General features: G+C 48.5%; 1 protein-coding gene across 11 annotated transcripts in view; it reads left to right on the top strand.

Annotated features, from left to right (window-relative positions):
- The window catches only part of KASH5 (KASH domain containing 5), a 3,089,192-nt gene that overhangs the window by 1,220,385 nt on the left and 1,850,175 nt on the right, over positions 1-18,632 (top strand). For all 11 annotated transcript variants that reach the window (XM_078655089.1, XM_078655096.1, XM_078655092.1 and 8 more), the window contains exons 10-11: positions 11,486-11,542; positions 11,893-11,952. In XM_078655089.1, the coding sequence (XP_078511215.1) occupies positions 11,486-11,542; positions 11,893-11,952 (117 nt within the window). The remainder of the gene's footprint in view (positions 1-11,485; positions 11,543-11,892; positions 11,953-18,632) is intronic.

The following is an 18,632-nucleotide window of genomic DNA, read 5'->3' on the forward strand; positions in this document are numbered from 1 at the left end:
TTCCTCTTCTCGGCAGGAGCGCGGGGTGGCCTCCCGTCCGCTTCCTGGTTTCTTCCTCACTCCCCTGCCCAATCACCGCACAGGTCGCCCGGCGAGCCTCCCGCAGCCTGAACCAATGGCAGCGCGGCTCCCGGGTGACGTCAGCGGTGGTTCTTTCGGCGTCTCCTCGGCTTCTCGGCGCACCAGGGCTGCGGCGGTGATTTTTCACGAGCAGAACGGCATTTTTAAAATAACGCGAGGTAGGCACTCGCTCTGGACAATAAAAACGGCCACAGGTGCGGCGTGGGCAGCCGCAAACACACCACAACACGCAGGGTGGGCACCTGCTTTCCAAAAGTAAAGCGCCCCTCAGCGCTAAATGCAAAATAAAGCGCTCGTAAGCGCTAGAAGGGGAAAGCAAAGCGCTCCCAGCGCTATCAATCCAGTACAGCGCCCCCAGACGCTATAGGACAACAAAGTCCAGTAAAAAAAGGTCCTTCAGCAAGGCACGGGGGGCAAGGCTGGGCCCAGAGCCAGCACACTGGGTCTCCAGGCAGGGAGACACCCCAAGTGGCGGTCCTCTGGCCCAGCAGCAGCAACAGCCCCCTCAGGATCCTGGAAGAGAACAACATCTGTGGGGACACAGCCCCATTTTTATACAGTGCATTCCTTTGTCTGAAGGTGCAGAGTGGGGGCGGAACCAGTCGCAGCTGGTTCTTGAGTACTCTGTTTACCTCAACCACCCTCTCTATTCACTGGCAGGGCTTGGGTCATTAGACACACCACAGGGGGGCGGAGCCAGCATTGTGTGGGGAAAACCCAGCCCATCCAGGACACAGGTACACTCCTCCCACACATCACTCATGCTAATCTCCCACTCACCACCGGGCAGACCCATCCAGACTTCCTGGAGCCTGGCATGCCAGCCAGCTCCAGCCAATCACACGCCAGCACCCTCACAGCACACGTACAGCCATGTCTAGAAATGGCGCTTCGCTACTAGACACATACATGCTGCATACACCGTTGCGCAGCATTCACTCACACGAGTTCACACATACCAGACTCAAGCCTGTACACCCCACGCATCAGGAACTACCAGGGACACATACATTCCCCATGCATTCCTATGGGCGGGCAGGCCTAGCTCAGCACATGCACTCAGAGTGCGCACGCACTTTCCACTGGGACACAGTGAAAGTGCGCAGAATCCAAAAATCACCATCTCCAGGTCACCATTTCAAGCAAAAAGTCTAGGGGTGAACCTGCCCTAAGGGCCAAAGTCCAACATAACCCCCTTCCAGCCAAAACGCAGGGGAGACCAATCACCACCGTGATGGACTTCCCTGCTTGGGGCGATAGAACACGGACGCGGGCCCGCAACTGCAGGGACACCCTCCTGTTCTATGCCACGGTGAACCCATGGGATTCCTTCTCAACACACTGTCTGGACCAACTGGGCTACCCCACTGGTACTCCCAAGTTGTCCGCGGCCAGGACCAGGCCCTGGGCCACCCAGGTGCCACGGGTCCATGCCAATTCGCAGAGCGGGGGGTAGTAACCCCTGGCACATAGGAGCCATTTTCCACTCTTCCTGTCTGCAAGACAGGACTAGACTGCCACTGTTACTCCAGCCGAGGGCCTACAACCTCAGGCGGACCAGGAGTCTCGGGGAAGGCTCTCCTCCCCCTACCTCTTCTCCTAGGGTTCCTCCTCCCTCTGCGAGGGGTACCCCTAGAACGCCATTCCAACCCAGGACTTATCCACTCAGGTTGCACCGGGGTCAGAGGTGGGCTCTCCCACCCTCTGCACCCCCTTCCAGAGGTCTGCCCTCTCCCACCTGGAGAAGTTCCTCTGGAAGAAGAACCGGTCAGGACACTGGTTACAGTCGTCCTACCCTTCAGGTCAGGCTGATCCTGAACCTGGCCTCCCAACCTCTGGTCTAGAACCTTCGGTGGAACAATTGCCTGGCACTCCAGGACTTCTGGGGATTCACTCGCAATCCCCCTGAGGCTAACAAATGTCACATCTGTTGCGTGACTGTCTGTCTGGCGCAGATCTCCCGCCCTCTGTCCACCTGACAGTGCGTGACGATCCCCCAGACCAGAAGTGGTGTCACCATGGTCACTACACGGGAACCTAGCCCAACTGGGTAGTCCCTGACCCACTGGTCCTTCCACTGGGGAACTCCCCCAATCACTCCTCACTCTGGACTCCTGTACCCTCCCTACCGGAGCGGTACTGCCAGACTCTAGAACCACAGGAGCTCTGGTTACAGACACTCCAGGTCCTCTACTCACTAGGAGATCCTCCTCAAGTGGACTAACAGGACAGCCTAGGTCCCCAACCTGGTGTTCCCTCAAGAAACCATCCAAGTCCTGAGGCAGGGCTTCGGGCGTCTGGGGAACCTTGGTCTCCCCCTCACTCCTGCTCCACTGAGCCAGGCAGTGAGCCCCTACACCCTCCTCGCTATCCTGGGACCTAGCTGGGCTACACTGAGCCTCCTCCACCACGCTGGGCTGGAAGATCCCTGAACCACTACTTTTGGAGTCACTCACCAGTGACTCTAGAGAACCTCTGGCCCTTTCCCAGCGGTCGGCTTCCCTTGCCAGTAACTCTGTATCAGTAAATCCAACTTGCAACAGGTGTTGGCGCAACTCTGGCGAACAACCACTGAGCACCTGCTCTTTGACAATAAGATCAAACAAGACTTCAAAATCAGAGTCAGTGTGAACCTCTACCCAAGCCCACAGTGCTCCACAACATTCATCCTCAAACTTCTCCCACGACTGGTGAGGCAGCTTCCTACTGCCCCTGAATTTCAACCTATACTCCTCCTCTTGGGAAACAGGTACCAGACTGGGGGAACTGGGACTGGGATTTCCTACACTGGAATCTAAATAGCTGCCACCACTGGACCCAACCCTCCCTGGGGGATCCAGAAACTCAACACTGCGCGCAGGGGATAGTCTACCCTCCAGAGCTACTTCGCCTCTGGTGGAGGCCCTCTCAGCCTCCTCTATCCTTTCCTGCGCTAAGACCCTCTCGGTCTCTAGCTGTTGCTTTCTAATGCCCAGCTGTGCCATAGCCTGGGCATGCTCCAACCTGAGCCTCTCTAAAGCCAGCTGGTGCTCCCTTTCTCTCCTCCTATCTTCCAGCTCCTCTGGGGACAGGGAAAGGGATGAGGCGCTGCCTCCTATGCTGGACCCAGCAAGGGACTCCCTATCTATGGGGTCCTCACTATCTGCTGGCGTCCCTGTGCTATCATTTTCTTCCTCCTCTTCTGAATCTTCAGGGCTCCCCACAGACCCACCACCCTCCTGGTGTGAAGCCCGGGCCCTTTCCTCACTGCGCTCAAGGTCCCACTGACACTTTTGCCATAGGATCAGGCTGCTCCTAAGTTCGGACTGAGTGTCTAACTCATCCACCCCTATGTCTCTCTCTTCACAGAACCTTACCAACTCTCCCATACTGTATCTAAACAGATCACAGACATCAAAAGCAGGCACCATTCTGGCGGACGTTCTAGTGAAGAGATCACACAGTGAACCTAGGGGTCTGAGCTAACACAGGAGTACACAATTCACAAGGTATTCAGCAAGCTCTCTACCCCAGAGAACTCACACTCACTTGCCTAGTGCCACACACCATTCATCCACACACAACCCCCCCCTCGGACTAGTAAGGCAGTTTCTACCACCCCTGACTTCTCAACCTGACCACAAGTGACACAGGTACCAGACTCTGGGCGCGGGGCAGGGGAACAAATGCACTGGACACAATTGCACAATGCTACCTTCAGGAGAAGAAAATATGAAACTTCCAAAAAAAAAACAATCCCCTTAAAATGTGGTCATCTAAAATGCAGAGTTTTGTGGTGCAGCCAGCCGCTACTAAGGTACAAGGCAAACACAAATCCTTATCCCACCGCTTGCCGCCAATGTTGGAAATGGGATCCCCGGCTGGCCAGGGCTTTCGCCAAAGTCAGTCAGAGACCACCACACCCAAGTCAGGGCAAGGGAGTTACACGCCAAGATAACCCCTACTCACCCTCTAGGTAACGTGGCGCGAGCAGCAAGGCTAAACTTGGAGGCGATGTAGGCTAAGTATTTGCGCACGCACCCCAGCAACAACACCCAAAGGCCCACCACAAAGGAAACTCCACACAAGGTTATATAAAAATAGCCTTTGTATTACACCAAAAACACATTAGATAAAACACACACTTTACAATGTGCCAGAGGCACGGGCAGAATTTACAGGGGGATATTTACAAGACAGGGCCACCTGGACCACTGGCAGGAATCAGAAATAGCACTTTCAGAAATAGCACTTAGTACATAGAATATAGCACAAAATAGCACACAACCAGTAATTACTGGTAACCAGGACCTCACTAGCACCACCTGTACTAGGGAGAAAACAACCACCTATGTATTACAATACCTGTAGGGGTGTAAGAGGAAAACACATGATGCAATGCATAACATTCATTCAGAGGTGTAAAGGCACATGACGCATAAACAATACATTCAGAGGTGCATAGAAAGTACAATTGCGCCAAACTCACGTAAGTCACCACCTGTGACTGTCCCTAGGCCCTCTGGCCTTGTTGGGGCTAGGACGCCCTGTGTCCAAAGTGTCAGGGTCCTAAACGTAGCAGTTGCCCACAAAGTGCTGGGCAACTGGTGCAACAATGTTTGAGCCTGCCAGGGCTCAAGAACAACAGTGGGGGCTCAAGAGCCTCTCTGGGCCCTTCACAACCACTTTGGCGCCTGGAGCCTCTCTCCGGGCCCGAAGAAATAAATGTGGCCCTCCAGAGCCTCACTGGGCTCTAAGAACAAATGGGCTGCCCCTGAGCCTCTCTGGGCTCCTTAATACAACAATGTGGGACTCAAGAGCCTCTCTGGGCTCTTCAAAACAACTGATGCCCCCACGAGCCTTCGTGGCTCTGAGCAGACAGGATGACCCCCTGAGCCTCTCTGGGCTCGAAGCAAAAAGAACTGGCACCGAGCCTCTCTCTGGGCTCTGCAACAAATTGCGGGGATGGAGCCTCGTGGGCTCTAAAGCAATATATGCCCCACTCGTTGGAGTCCCGCTCGGGGGACTCAGAATCAATAATTGGGCCCAAGAACCTCTCAGGCTCAATCTAGGGATGCCCCCGAGGTCATGGGAGCGGCCCGCTGCCAACGGGGCCGCTCTAAGCACACCAACCTGCCCACTGCACTCCTCTGGGCATAGGAGCGACCCGGAGCCCGCCCGCACTCACCGGCTGTCTGAGGCGGCGGCTCCTCGTGGCGTCGGCTCCTCTCTGCTGGGCTCTTCTGGGGGCGGTGGCAGGGCTCTCTCCTCGGGAGAGCCTCGCCGGAGGACGGTTCCTTCCTCTTCTCGGCAGGAGCGCGGGGTGGCCTCCCGTCCGCTTCCTGGTTTCTTCCTCACTCCTCTGCCCAATCACCGCACAGGTCGCCCGGCGAGCCTCCCGCAGCCTGAACCAATGGCAGCGCGGCTCCCGGGTGACGTCAGCGGTGGTTCTTTCGGCGTCTCCTCGGCTTCTCCGCGCACCAGGGCTGCGGCGGTGATTTTTCACGAGCAGAACGGCATTTTTAAAATAACGCGAGGTAGGCACTCGCTCTGGACAATAAAAACGGCCACAGGTGCGGCGTGGGCAGCCGCAAACACACCACAACACGCAGGGTGGGCACCTGCTTTCCAAAAGTAAAGCGCCCCTCAGCGCTAAATGCAAAATAAAGCGCTCGTAAGCGCTAGAAGGGGAAAGCAAAGCGCTCCCAGCGCTATCAATCCAGTACAGCGCCCCCAGACGCTATAGGACAACAAAGTCCAGTAAAAAAAGGTCCTTCAGCAAGGCACGGGGGGCAAGGCTGGGCCCAGAGCCAGCACACTGGGTCTCCAGGCAGGGAGACACCCCAAGTGGCGGTCCTCTGGCCCAGCAGCAGCAACAGCCCCCTCAGGATCCTGGAAGAGAACAACATCTGTGGGGACACAGCCCCATTTTTATACAGTGCATTCCTTTGTCTGAAGGTGCAGAGTGGGGGCGGAACCAGTCGCAGCTGGTTCTTGAGTACTCTGTTTACCTCAACCACCCTCTCTATTCACTGGCAGGGCTTGGGTCATTAGACACACCACAGGGGGGCGGAGCCAGCATTGTGTGGGGAAAACCCAGCCCATCCAGGACACAGGTACACTCCTCCCACACATCACTCATGCTAATCTCCCACTCACCACCGGGCAGACCCATCCAGACTTCCTGGAGCCTGGCATGCCAGCCAGCTCCAGCCAATCACACGCCAGCACCCTCACAGCACACGTACAGCCATGTCTAGAAATGGCGCTTCGCTACTAGACACATACATGCTGCATACACCGTTGCGCAGCATTCACTCACACGAGTTCACACATACCAGACTCAAGCCTGTACACCCCACGCATCAGGAACTACCAGGGACACATACATTCCCCATGCATTCCTATGGGCGGGCAGGCCTAGCTCAGCACATGCACTCAGAGTGCGCACGCACTTTCCACTGGGACACAGTGAAAGTGCGCAGAATCCAAAAATCACCATCTCCAGGTCACCATTTCAAGCAAAAAGTCTAGGGGTGAACCTGCCCTAAGGGCCAAAGTCCAACACTTGGTATATTTATTTAACTCTCATAAACATTTTAAAAACACTCAGTCACTGGATGATGTCATTAGTGATGTCATTTGAAATGTCATTAGTGATGTCACTGACCATGTCATGAGTGATGTAATATGTGAGGTCATAAGCAGTGCATTGCAGGGGCGCGGGTTATCGTTAGCTTTGCTAACTATAACTGCTGAATTTCTCTGATTTTGTACGAGTGAAATATCACCCTAACAATAACGTCCCTATGACCTTTGGGTTTTTCAATATTTCAAGATTTAAAGGAGCTATATGCCGAGCAACAGGTCAAGGATCCAACAAACACATCAGAGATCGGATACAAAAAACTAGTGACCAAGTTGCATTGACAGCCTAATATAGAGAGGTAGGCGGACAAAGGCATTAACATTGTCCTTTGGCCTCTCACCATATACTAGGAAGAAGCAATGACGCAATTTAATGATAGGCAATGCTAGTTAAGAATAGATAATGATATTCTTCAAGATATTACAACTAAATTCCGTTCAGATTTGGCACATTGAAAATCAGTAGGGCTCATTTCTCGAGCATAATTCTTGTTCCTCAAAGTGGATTCACCAGTTACACAGTGCTGTATCTCATCCCTAAAATCCATAAGAATTTAAATGTGCCACCTGGTCGTCCCATTATATCTGTTATAGGAAGTTTATTTGAAAACCCCTCCAAATATTTAGACCATTTCTTACAGTTTCCTGTCAAAAGTCTCTCATCATATACCAGGCATACAGGAGATTTTCTAAAAAAAGATCTATGACATTGAGTGGGAGGAAGACTTTGTAATGATGATGTTGGATGGCTTCTCCCTCTTCGCCAGTATTTAGCATACAGATGGAATTAGGGCAGTGCAGTACTTTTTGAGTTCTCGACCACTAACCCTATACAGACCCACTGAAATGATGGTGTGCATGTTAGGTTGGTGCTTGCACAACAACATTTTTCTCTTTGGTTAGGATCTATATCAGCAGAGGAGGGGGACTGTAATGGGCACCTGCTTCGCCCCCAGCTATGAAAATTTGCATATGGACTGGTGGGAGGAGCAGGTGCTGGCAACTCATTTTGTTAAAGAAATGACAGAAAATGTGTCCATATGGTCCCGCTATATTGACGATTTATTTGTCATAAGGCGAAGGAGTAACCTGTCAGCAGAGTATTTTATAAAAAGGATTAACAGGAACGATCTGAATTTACAATTCACATCATACCTTAGCGAGACGGAGGTACAGTTTCTAGACTTAGCGATGTATGTGGTAGATGGAAAGGTCCATACTAAAACATTCTGTAAGAGCACTGTAGGTAAGTAGGTAACACAATACTACATGCTTGCAGTTTCCATCCCACCAAGCTCAAGAACAGTATCCCCTATGCGGAGAGTCTGAGTATGAGGAGAAACTGTAGCTGTCCAGAACAACTGTCCAAAGCAGAGAGAAAATTAAATAAAAGATTCGAAATATGAGGCTATAACAAGGCTAGTCTAGAAAAAGCTAAGGATAAAGCCAACTTGAAACCCAGGGAACAGTTAATATTTACAAGCAGGAACAGCATCGATGTCCCTCCTGTTATGCAAGATCAGAAGTTCCGATTTAGTACGCGGTACAGTACACAACACCAAAAGATTAGAGCCATATGTCAAAATCGCTGACATATGGTATGCAATGTTTCCATTTTGGGGCCAAAGACAGATAACGGGCCCCTTATCACCTTTTGCAGAGCAAAATCATTGCAACAGGACCTTGTGGTCAACAGTCCAGGTGTAGAACAACAAGAAACATGGTTGAGAGAGAGTAAGAGGTTTAGACGGTGCCATAAATGTAAAGCTTGTAAGTTTGGCGTGAACATCACATACGTGCCCCTACCTTTCACAGACAAAAAGTGGTAGATTATAAATTGTAAAAGTTAATTTGTTGTGTATGCCCTGAGATATAGCTGTTTCAAAATGTACATTGGTAGAACTATTCTACATGTACATCAACGTATTCTACATCACATTACAGCCATCCAAAATAAGGATCAATCGTACCCGGTGGCCTGATATTTTGAACTGGTACATAAGAGCAATGTGCAGAATTTGGAATACTTTGTATTGGATCAGGTACCACAGAGATTGAGGGGAGGCACTAGAGAGAAACATTTTAGACAGTTGGACTCACAACACATTTTACGTTTTAATCCCAAGATTCCCAATGGTCTTAATACTGAGGAAGACCTTCACGTTCACCTATAATGCTGTAGTTTCAAATAATGCATCTGGTCATCACACTGTGTTTTGAACTAGTTATGACTACGAATATGTGCTGTACAAAAAGGTATCTATCTGAGCACACTCTTGCAAATAACGTTTTACCTATTTTTATAGTTTTTTACTTGCACTGCACTGTAGAATAAAGATGAACTGTCTATAAATGGTGTAAAATTCAGATACATGCGCCAAAGAATGCGAATGGTCACTTCCCCTAAAATAGTGTTACAAGAAATGTCACACAAAAAATGTTATGACTATTTGTATTTTCTGTGTCACGTATCTGTTGCTGATGAAATAGATGATTTTATCATGAGTAGTCTACAGACAATCATGCCCATATATACAATGTAGGAATAATCTTCAATTATAGAATCCGATTCAGCAGACATAATTTTTATCAAGCAGAGATTTTATGAAGAGTTTAGAAGTTTTTTTAAACATGGATTTTGAATGAAGTTTACCGTTCGTGCTAAACGGAGTATATTGTATACAAATGTTGCACTTTTCAAGAAGATTCAATGAATAGTCACCGGTCACTTTCTTTTTTTCAATAGGAATGCACATGTCACTCTAATTCATGAATTTGGCACTGTCACTTTAAGGATGTGGAAACTTTGTGAGGGTGTATAAAAACTAAAATGGCGGCAACATTAGGTTTGACAAAGACCGCAGCTGCGGTTGAAACACGTTACCTGGTTGTATGTAGCCACAAAAAAATCTTTTTTACGTGATCCCGAGTATGCTGGAGTCTGCTCGAATGTGTGAGCATACATGTCGAGAAAATTTATATATATATTCACTGGCGAAAACAAAGGTTACGGTGATGTTATAGTTAGGTTCAGATCTTACATACACAAAACCATCCTTTAGTTGTATAATGTTAGCAATTCCTCCAAAGGTGCTGCTGATGTCTCAGAGGTAGACAGGTGAAATATGGGCACTTGTCTTTGTAAAAGTACGTTTGTAAAATCTGTAGAGTGCTTCTCTTCAGGAGAACAGTCCAGGGAACATCTATCTTTGCCCGTTTGTGCAGGGCATTTGAACACCAGCTACCTCTCTCTGATCTGCGGTGCGCAGTTAGAGGTAAGGGACTTGTCATACCCTGGTGTTGTATTTGCCCACCCAGGGCATAGGTACATGGGTGCTAAGCAGTGGGCAGAGCTCAGACTCAACGGACTGTACCATCTCCGATGAGAAACATTTATTTTATTGCGGATTCACTGATCAGAGGTAAAAAGTAACCTTTTTTCTTGGGACTCAGCTGAGTTCGAGTCCCAAGATGGGGCTAGCACTTCCTCCATGAGATCTGTGATAAGGCTGTGCCGAGATATCTATAAATCATTTCCTTTTTTTAAAATGACTCCAAAACTACTGAACACATTTACACCAAATTAGAAAAGGGGCTCTCTCCAGACCAAAATCATGCTGTCTGTCAAATTTTGTGTAATTCCGTTCAGCGGTTCGGGCTGTGGTCGAGTTCAAAATCCCTATGGGAAATTGAATTAAGAAAATGCCTGTTTGGACCCCTCATTTTGTCGGCCCCCTCTTGACGGATCACCCCGAAACTTTTCATGACGAACTAGGCAAAGAAGAGCACTTGCTTTGGGAAATGTCATGGACGGTCATCCAACGGCGTCAAAGTTATTAGCAAACCAAAAAACGCTTTTTCTATGAAAACAAGTTCCTAACTATAACTAAATACTGGCAAGCGCCGGTAGGTAATATGTGTGTGTGTGCGTGTGTATATGTATGTATATTACACCTACTGGCTCAAGGCTAGTGGAGTATGTGCCCGGTTCATTGAAAATTGCAGTTTGTATGTGTGTGTGTGTGTGTATATATATATATGATATATTGGCTTTATGCTTGTTGTGTTTGAGTATTTAAATGGGGAGTTGGTACTTAGGCAGGCTTTCTAAAACTCCTCTCTGTATCTATATTGTGTGTGTGGATTTTAATTAAGGCCCAGGGACAAAATGTGGATATTGCACAGCATTGGATTTGTCATCATGCCATTTGGTGTAGAGTTGTATTGCCCCAGTTTAACGAAACTCCCATAGTACCTGTTTTTAGACTGTGATGAGTTTCTAATTTGCAGATGCCAGGCACCTGCAAAGATGATCAAGGTAAAAGAGCATTTCTAGCAAGTTAAGTGCAACCCCAAAAATCTACAGCAAAGTAGAACTCTACAAGAAATCCTTTGCAAAGGTTCTCCTCTAGGAGCCATTTAGTGCTAAGGGGGAAAATATCACCACAGCAACTAAATTGACTCAGATTATAATGAGAAAGCTTCTGATCAAAAGAGAGAGGTTTACTCAAGCAGCAAGCCAACATCTCTCATTCAGGCCACAGTAGTACTGAACTCTACCAATGAGAGTTTGGCTGATAAAACACCCTATATCTCCGTATAGCATTGAAGGACTGCAGTTGGACCTTTGGATAGGGTTTCTCGTGAACTGAATGCTAATTAGAGGTGGTCCAGCACAACCCTTTTCACAGACTTGAGTTCCATAGATCAGAATAGTGTGAACGTTTTAGGGCCAATCACATGTTAGCAATTAACCTTTTTGACACTTTTTCCTCAGGAGCAGCTCTGTGAGTATGAACGTTTCATCTCCCAAAAGGACTTACTTCTCTCGGAGGTAAGTACAGTGGCAGGTTCCATCAATTGCGATGCCATTTTTTTCAGGCAGGTAGTATTGCTATTCTAATCCTGTAAATAAATTAATCCTATGTGATAATTCTGAGAATGGAGAGTTATCCTTGTAAAGAGGACCCAAATTATCTTTCTGAAGTTAATTGGAAACTCTGTATCTAAGTCGGGAATTAAATAGTTCACGAAGCTTATTTTAAAATTACAAATGTCATGCTGTTTTCTTCCCAGTGATTCATCCAAATGTCTGATCTCACATTTTGATCATCAGCTGACAAAACTCCCTTGCAATCTTTGCTCTTTTCTAAATTGTGTGTGTTTTGGATTTACGTGATCTAGAGAATGAAGCAAGCAGAAGAACTGAAGGGAACTGTGGAAGAATACAGAGCAATGACTCAGGTAATGCACATGGGAATACGGTATTTGCCGATATAATTTGCGTGATTGTTCCAAAAGCGTAGATTCATAACGACAAATAGAAAGAGGTGCTACCATAACTTCTATATAGTTTGCCATCAATTCGACCTCTACAATTACTTTTATTGTCATTACTGAGCTATACCTTTACTTTAACCACTGCATCTAAATTGCGTATTTTAAGTTAAGTAAATGTAGACATTTAAAGCATTATTATTCATTTATGCTTCGAGTTGCCAGTTTCCTATATTCAGATTAATAGATTAAATGGCATTTTAAATGTATGTATTTATTTAAAAAAAATGCTTCGAGCTCATTGCGTATAATATAATATGAGGTGGATGTGAAACAAAATAGAAGGTTACAGGCAATTCAGTTGGGTACAGGAACCTAGAATGTACTGTTTATTTATTTAATGTATTTAAAACATTTATAAAAAAACACTATAAACATACTGGTATCATGGCGCTGAGGGGACTCTACCTGGACAAAACAACTGCAGCTAAACAAAACAGCGTAGTAAATATGAATTACTTGGTGAAAAGCCAAGTTTTCAAGGCTTTTCTAAAGTGCAGTAATGCAACTGAAGATCTACGGAAGGCTGGTAGCTTATTACAGAGCTGGTCAGCTCTGACCATAAAAGCTCACCCGCCCTGTCTTATCGTTCTGAATTTAGCAAGGCAGATAAGATTCGCCATTACGGACCGGAGACATCTCACCGGGGTGTATCTTTTAAATCTGTTTTGCAGGGGCACTCGGCCCTTGCAATGAGGTACTTTAAATACTATGCTCAATCATTTAAAGCCTGCCCTCTATTTCAGGGGTAGCCAGTGGAATTCCTTTATCGCATTTGATGCAGGCAATTATCTCGGTCTGTTCATTGCCAGTTTAGCAACTGAGTCTTGTACTTGTACAATCTGTTTATCAGGTATTCTGGTGCTCCTAACAGAAGGGTGTTACAGTAGTCTAGCGTACTTAATATTACGCTGCATACAATCAGAGTTTTTGCAGTGGCGCAGGCAGCATTGGAAGGAGCTTCTGAAGACCACAGAGGAGCAAGAAGCAAGTGCCAGCAACTTTGTTAACATGGCACTCCATTGACAGCTTGTTGTTAAATCTGACCCCCAAATTGCTGACCGTGTCTGATTGTATGTGCTCTTTATTGGTTAACAATGGCCAGGAATAGAAGGGAGTATCAGTGGGATTTTATTTGCTAAACAGTACAAATACTTAGTTTTATCTCAATTTAAGGGAGTTTGAGTCCAGCCAATTGATGATGTCATTCATACAATTATGGAAAGCATTCACGACAAAATCAATTGTGTGTGGTCAGCATAGTTGACCAGCCTGAAAATATGGGCTTTATTAAGTGTTGTTAATAGCCCCATATAATGAGAATTGGGCAGAGTGCAGAATCCTGTGGCACTCCATGTTTAATGGTCTTAAAGTCAGAGCAGTAGGGAGGAAGGGCAAACTCCTGACATCTCTTCGACGAATAGGAGCGCACCCAATTCCGTACGGTACCTCTGACTCCAATCGAAACAAGTCTAACCAGGAGCCTTTTGTGGTTAACCGTATCTAATGCAGCTGAAGGATCAATTAATATCAGTACTGCTGATTGGCCGCTATCTAAAATCATCCTGAGTTAGTCCATAGCTAGGAGTGCTCACTATTCCACTGGAGTCAAGCTATCCTGGCTGAAGACGGCTGATAGATTCCGGTCCAGGGAAGACATGGCTTGGCAGTTCGGGCTGGACTGTTCCTATGAGGCACAGGGTCAAGACAGATTTGCATATGGCCATGTCTGAACAGGGGTGGCTTGGTGAGCAAAATAACGATGGATTAAACCCAGATCTGTGACTGGGGGTGAATGTTTTTCCATTGTGCAATATTCCGTCCATCATCTTGTGTGTTTTGCTGTTCACCCTATGTGGGAAGGGTATGCCCAGACGTGGGTCCTGTGCTCACTACGACACTGGAGTCAAGCTATCTTGGCTGAAGACGGCTGATAGCCAGAAACCAGTCCTAGGATGCTTGATTCCGGTCCAGGAAAGATATGGGTTGGCAGTTCGGGCTGGACTGTTCCCATGAGGCACAGGGTCAAGGCTGATTTGCATGTGGCCATGTCTGAACTGGGGTGGTGTGGAGTGCAAAAAAACAATGGATTTAGGCCCAGATCTCTGTACTGGGGTGAATGTATGACATTGTTCTGCATTCTGTCCATCAACTGTTATTTTTGCATTTGTCACCCCGAGTGGGATGGGTATGCTCAGACGTGAGTCCCATGCTCTCCACACCACTAGAGTCAAGCGAACCTGGCTGAAGACGGCTGATAGCCAGAAACCGGTCCTAGGATGCTTGATTCCGGTCCAGGAAAGACATGGCTTGGCAGTTCGGGCTGGTCTGTTCCCATGAGGCACAGGGTCAAGGCTGATTTGCATATGGCTATGTCTGAACTGGGGTGGTGTGGAGTGCAAAAAAAACGATGGATTTAGGCCCAGATCTCTGTACTGGGGTGAATGTATGACATTTTTCTGCATTCTGTCCATCAACTGTTATTTTTGAAGACGGCTGATAGCCAGAAACGGGTCCTAGGATGCTTGATTCTGGTCCAGAGAAGACATGGCTTGGCAGTTCGGGCTGGACTGTTCCCATGAGGCACAGGATCAAGACTGATTTGCATATGGCCATGTCTGAACTGGGGTGGCTTGGTGAGCAAAATAACGACGGATTAAACCCAGATCTATAGTTACTGAGGACCAACTGGTCTACTGAAATATTTTCAGAATAGGTGTTGCTATGGCCTTTTCCCAGACATGTGGTACAGTGCTAGATTCCAAAGATTGATTACATATCTGCAATACATGAGGGAATCATTCAGCTGCCAATTCTTTCAAAATCCTACATGGTAGGGGGTCAAATGGTGAGCCTGATGAGGTGTACATAGCTATAACACTTAAGCAATCCTCGGTTATAGGTTCAAAATATTCATATTTGCTCCTGAGCCCGTTAGGAGAGTTAGCCAATACATATGTGTGAGAAGTTGGCCTGATGTGCAGTGTTCACTATTCTAGTGATCACTATATATCAGTCCAAACAACCCTTATTGATGATTGGTTGTAAGTCAACCTTATAGACCAGCTATCCTAGTAGCATGGATACGAGCAGTCTAAGGCTAAGACTCTAGAGGGCGTGTTAAGCCAGCTGTTTCACCATCACATTACCCCTTGAACACCCAGTGAAAGGACACCCCACAAGTGTTATGAAAATAAACAATGTATTTATTAGAATCACAACAACCCTGTACTCTTTATGAGGACAGGGTGCTAGGCACACAACAAAACCCTTACGAAAATACTTAAGTTAGCACGTTATACACAAATGCCCGAGGGGCACGAAAAACCATATACTTAAAAAGTGGAATGCGAAATTACTAGCAGGTAAGTACAGTACTAATAGGCTTTGGAATCGGTAGGACTTGACTATAGAATCGTTAGATTACTTCTAGGAGACCTAGGGGACTCGGGTGCAGAGTGTGCACTCTCACGCGGGATGCGGGACAAAGTCTATGGAAGCTAGTAAAGGCAAAGTTAGTGTTCACGGGCGAACCCGACCTGGTAGGAAGAAAACGACAGTGGATCCTGACCCTAGGATAGTGAGGCTATGCTGGGACACCGAAGTGCCGAAGTTACCTAGCCCAGGGGCTGCAGCTGCATAGGTCTGAAAAGACGTCGGGGATCTCGTTGCCGGACCAGGAGCCTGGAAGAAGGAAGTTGCTGGCAGGCGACCAGTGAAGAAAAGTTCGATGGATCCAAGCCTGGATCAAGGAAGAAGAAAACCTGAAAGCAGAGGGGACCAAGTTCTTGAATCACTAGCCAGTGATTAAGTGGGCACCAGGATGGCACCGGGCGAAGTCACCGCAGTCAGGTGAGTGGGCGCTGCTGGGCTCTGCAGTCTCTCGGACCAGGAGGCGTTGTCGGCGACCAGGATGGAGGTGCGAGCTGTCCCACGAAGGTTCTTGCTGTCGACGTCGCTGGACCCAGGATTGGGCAACAAGTCTTGGCAAATGCAAGGCCCACGCGGTGGACCTAAAATGGCGTCTTAGCCGGACCAGGAGGGTCCAGGTTACTTCTCCGATGGAGGGAAGCAAGGGCCAGTCTGGAGCAACCAGACCAGCAGCAGTGTTGTCGTCGGGCGTCGTTCGGAAGGCCACAAGCCAGCGGGCTAGTAGCCAAACAACGCGGTGAGCAGCAGAAAGCAGAAGGGCCCCACGCCGATCGTGGAGATGCTGGGGGGCTGCTCTTCGGTGCTGGAGCTGCTCAGGGTGGGGGCTTCTCGGACCCCAAAGCACTCACCAGGAAATTACTCGGTGGGCTTGCTGTGCAGAAGTCGTGCAGTCTTGGCGATGGCCGGTCCCTCGAGGTCTCGTCGCACCCACGGTTCTCAGCTGTGCTGTAGAGTGGGTAGAGGTCAGAGGTGCCAGGGAAGCCGGGTCTCGTCGAGCTGGGCAGTCGGATTCCGGAGGAAGGACGTGCAGCAGACCGCAGTGTTCTTAGATGGTGCCTGCGGATGCAGGGTGACTACTCCTTAGCCACAAGGGAGAATCTTGAGGAAGAAATCGTGAAGTCCTTTCGTGGAAAGTGGTATCTTGATTCCAAAGATCATCTGATTTGGAAGGGGGCCAGTCTCTACCTTTATCTTGGAAAAGGGGCTGGCACGCGACTAAGTCCTGCCCTAGGGGTGGGACCAGGAGGGGGGTGGTTACACCCACTTCCTTGGCGGGCTTTTCTCCAGCACAGGGTCTGGAGTGTCCCTGGAACTGGTTTAAGCCAGCCTATGCACAGTGAGCACCGGGGTGCCACGTGCAGTCTCCTTCCTCTGAAGCCCTGCCTACCTACAATACACAAAATCCTGTCTGGGATGGTGCTGGCACCGCCCCTGGCAGGAAACCCTTTGTCCTTATCTCCTGCTCTGGGAGGACTCCCAGCAGCAGGAGGGCAGACTTGTGTCTCGGTGGCAGCATCCATTTTGTGGATGCTAAGGCTCTGTCTGACTTTTAACCGGGTTATAGGTTACATGCATGTCGTGTCCCTCTAGAAGGGTGGAATGCTAACCCCGTCGCCAGAATTGGCGAGGGGTTAGTATTCCAATTCGTATGACACCTTACTCGACATGTTTTGATAAAGCGATACCAGAGTTGGCATTTAACCGCGAGGATTATAATGCACTTAAGAGTATATGGTATGCGATATCATGGAAACGGCTAAGGGATAGATCCCGAAAGCCGCAGACAGGCTCAGCTCATGCCAGAGCACCATCTCACACGATTCCAAGCACTCTGCCTTCAGGATTGTTAAGGCCTGCCATAGGAGTGACTGATAGGAGATCTGTGTGTCCATTTTAGGGTTAGATATAGGTATACTATATCTAAAGCAAAGGGTGAGTACACCACCTTGCCCCAGCTGTCGTGCAGCCAGTTGTGTCAGTTTTGGATGGCCAGCCAGGGGTGGCATAATACATGCTGCAGCCCCTGGTAGGCCCTGGGTACACCTATGCCCTGGGTACCTAAGGTACACTGTACAGGGACTGATAAGGTGACTCAGTATCCAATTTAGATATGTACCTAAGGTACATGGAATCCATTTTACAGAGAGAGCAGTAGGCCTGGGGCCCTGAATAGCAGGGTCCCAGGTCAACTAAGTCAGAAAACCAGCAAAACACCAGGCAAAAAGTTGGGGGCAACCATAGTCAGGGATCTACCTTCCTACATAACCCCCCCCCCAAACGAAAGGAGATAAGGCTAGCCTTGCCAGGTAAGCCTATATTGCCTGAGTGGCCATATAGGGAAGTACCAGCACTGGCATGGTTACCCCCTATCTCATGGTCCACTAAGCAATCCCTCACCCTAAGGGTGTCTGAGGGTCTCCACCATAGGGAATCTCTACCTGTGGTGTGTTTTGTCAAAGAAAAAGGCTGGGGCTGAGATGGAGTACTGAAGTGAGGCTCCACTAATTTTGGGCTCAGCTTCCTCCAATCATCATCCACCAAAGAGGCCTTTCTTTCCAAGACTGAGTTGTTTTGGGCTCTCAGGGTCAACCTCTGGCTACCTACAGCTGGAGGTTGGGTCCCTCTGTTTGGCTTACTGGAGGGACAGGTCAGGTCTGGGGCCCTCAGGTCCCAAGTTTGGCTGTGCCCAGCAGTGTCCATCTGGGGGAGGTCCCTAACTAATTTTAAGGGGGATCCCTCAGGAGTGTGTTTTATTTTCACTTGGCTAGTACTACTAGCTTCAGTGCCCTTAATCTGTTGATTGGGAGATTCTTTTGGACAGGGGGCCCTTTGGGGTCCACCACTGGCCTCCCTGACCTCTACAGCCCTGGGCTGACTGAGGCAGGGTAGAGAGGGGCAGGTTACCTGCTCCAGGCTGGGTCCCACCTTGGAAGGGTCCACTGACATCAGGGGTTCTGCCAGGCTAGGCCTGACTACCTCTGTGGCAGTTTCTTCACAAGGGGTCAGATCAGTTCCCTGAGGAGGCTGATCTTTTCCTAAAGTCTGGTGGGAGGGAGATTTCTCTTCCTCCTCAATGCTCTCTGTTTGACTGGAGTGATCCATAGTTTCAGGCTTCACAACACTATCATCTGTCTGAGTTTGAGCTGTGGCCATCA

Source organism: Lissotriton helveticus, chromosome 7, assembly GCF_964261635.1.
Source record: "Lissotriton helveticus chromosome 7, aLisHel1.1, whole genome shotgun sequence".
NCBI classification, from domain to species: Eukaryota; Metazoa; Chordata; class Amphibia; order Caudata; family Salamandridae; genus Lissotriton; species Lissotriton helveticus.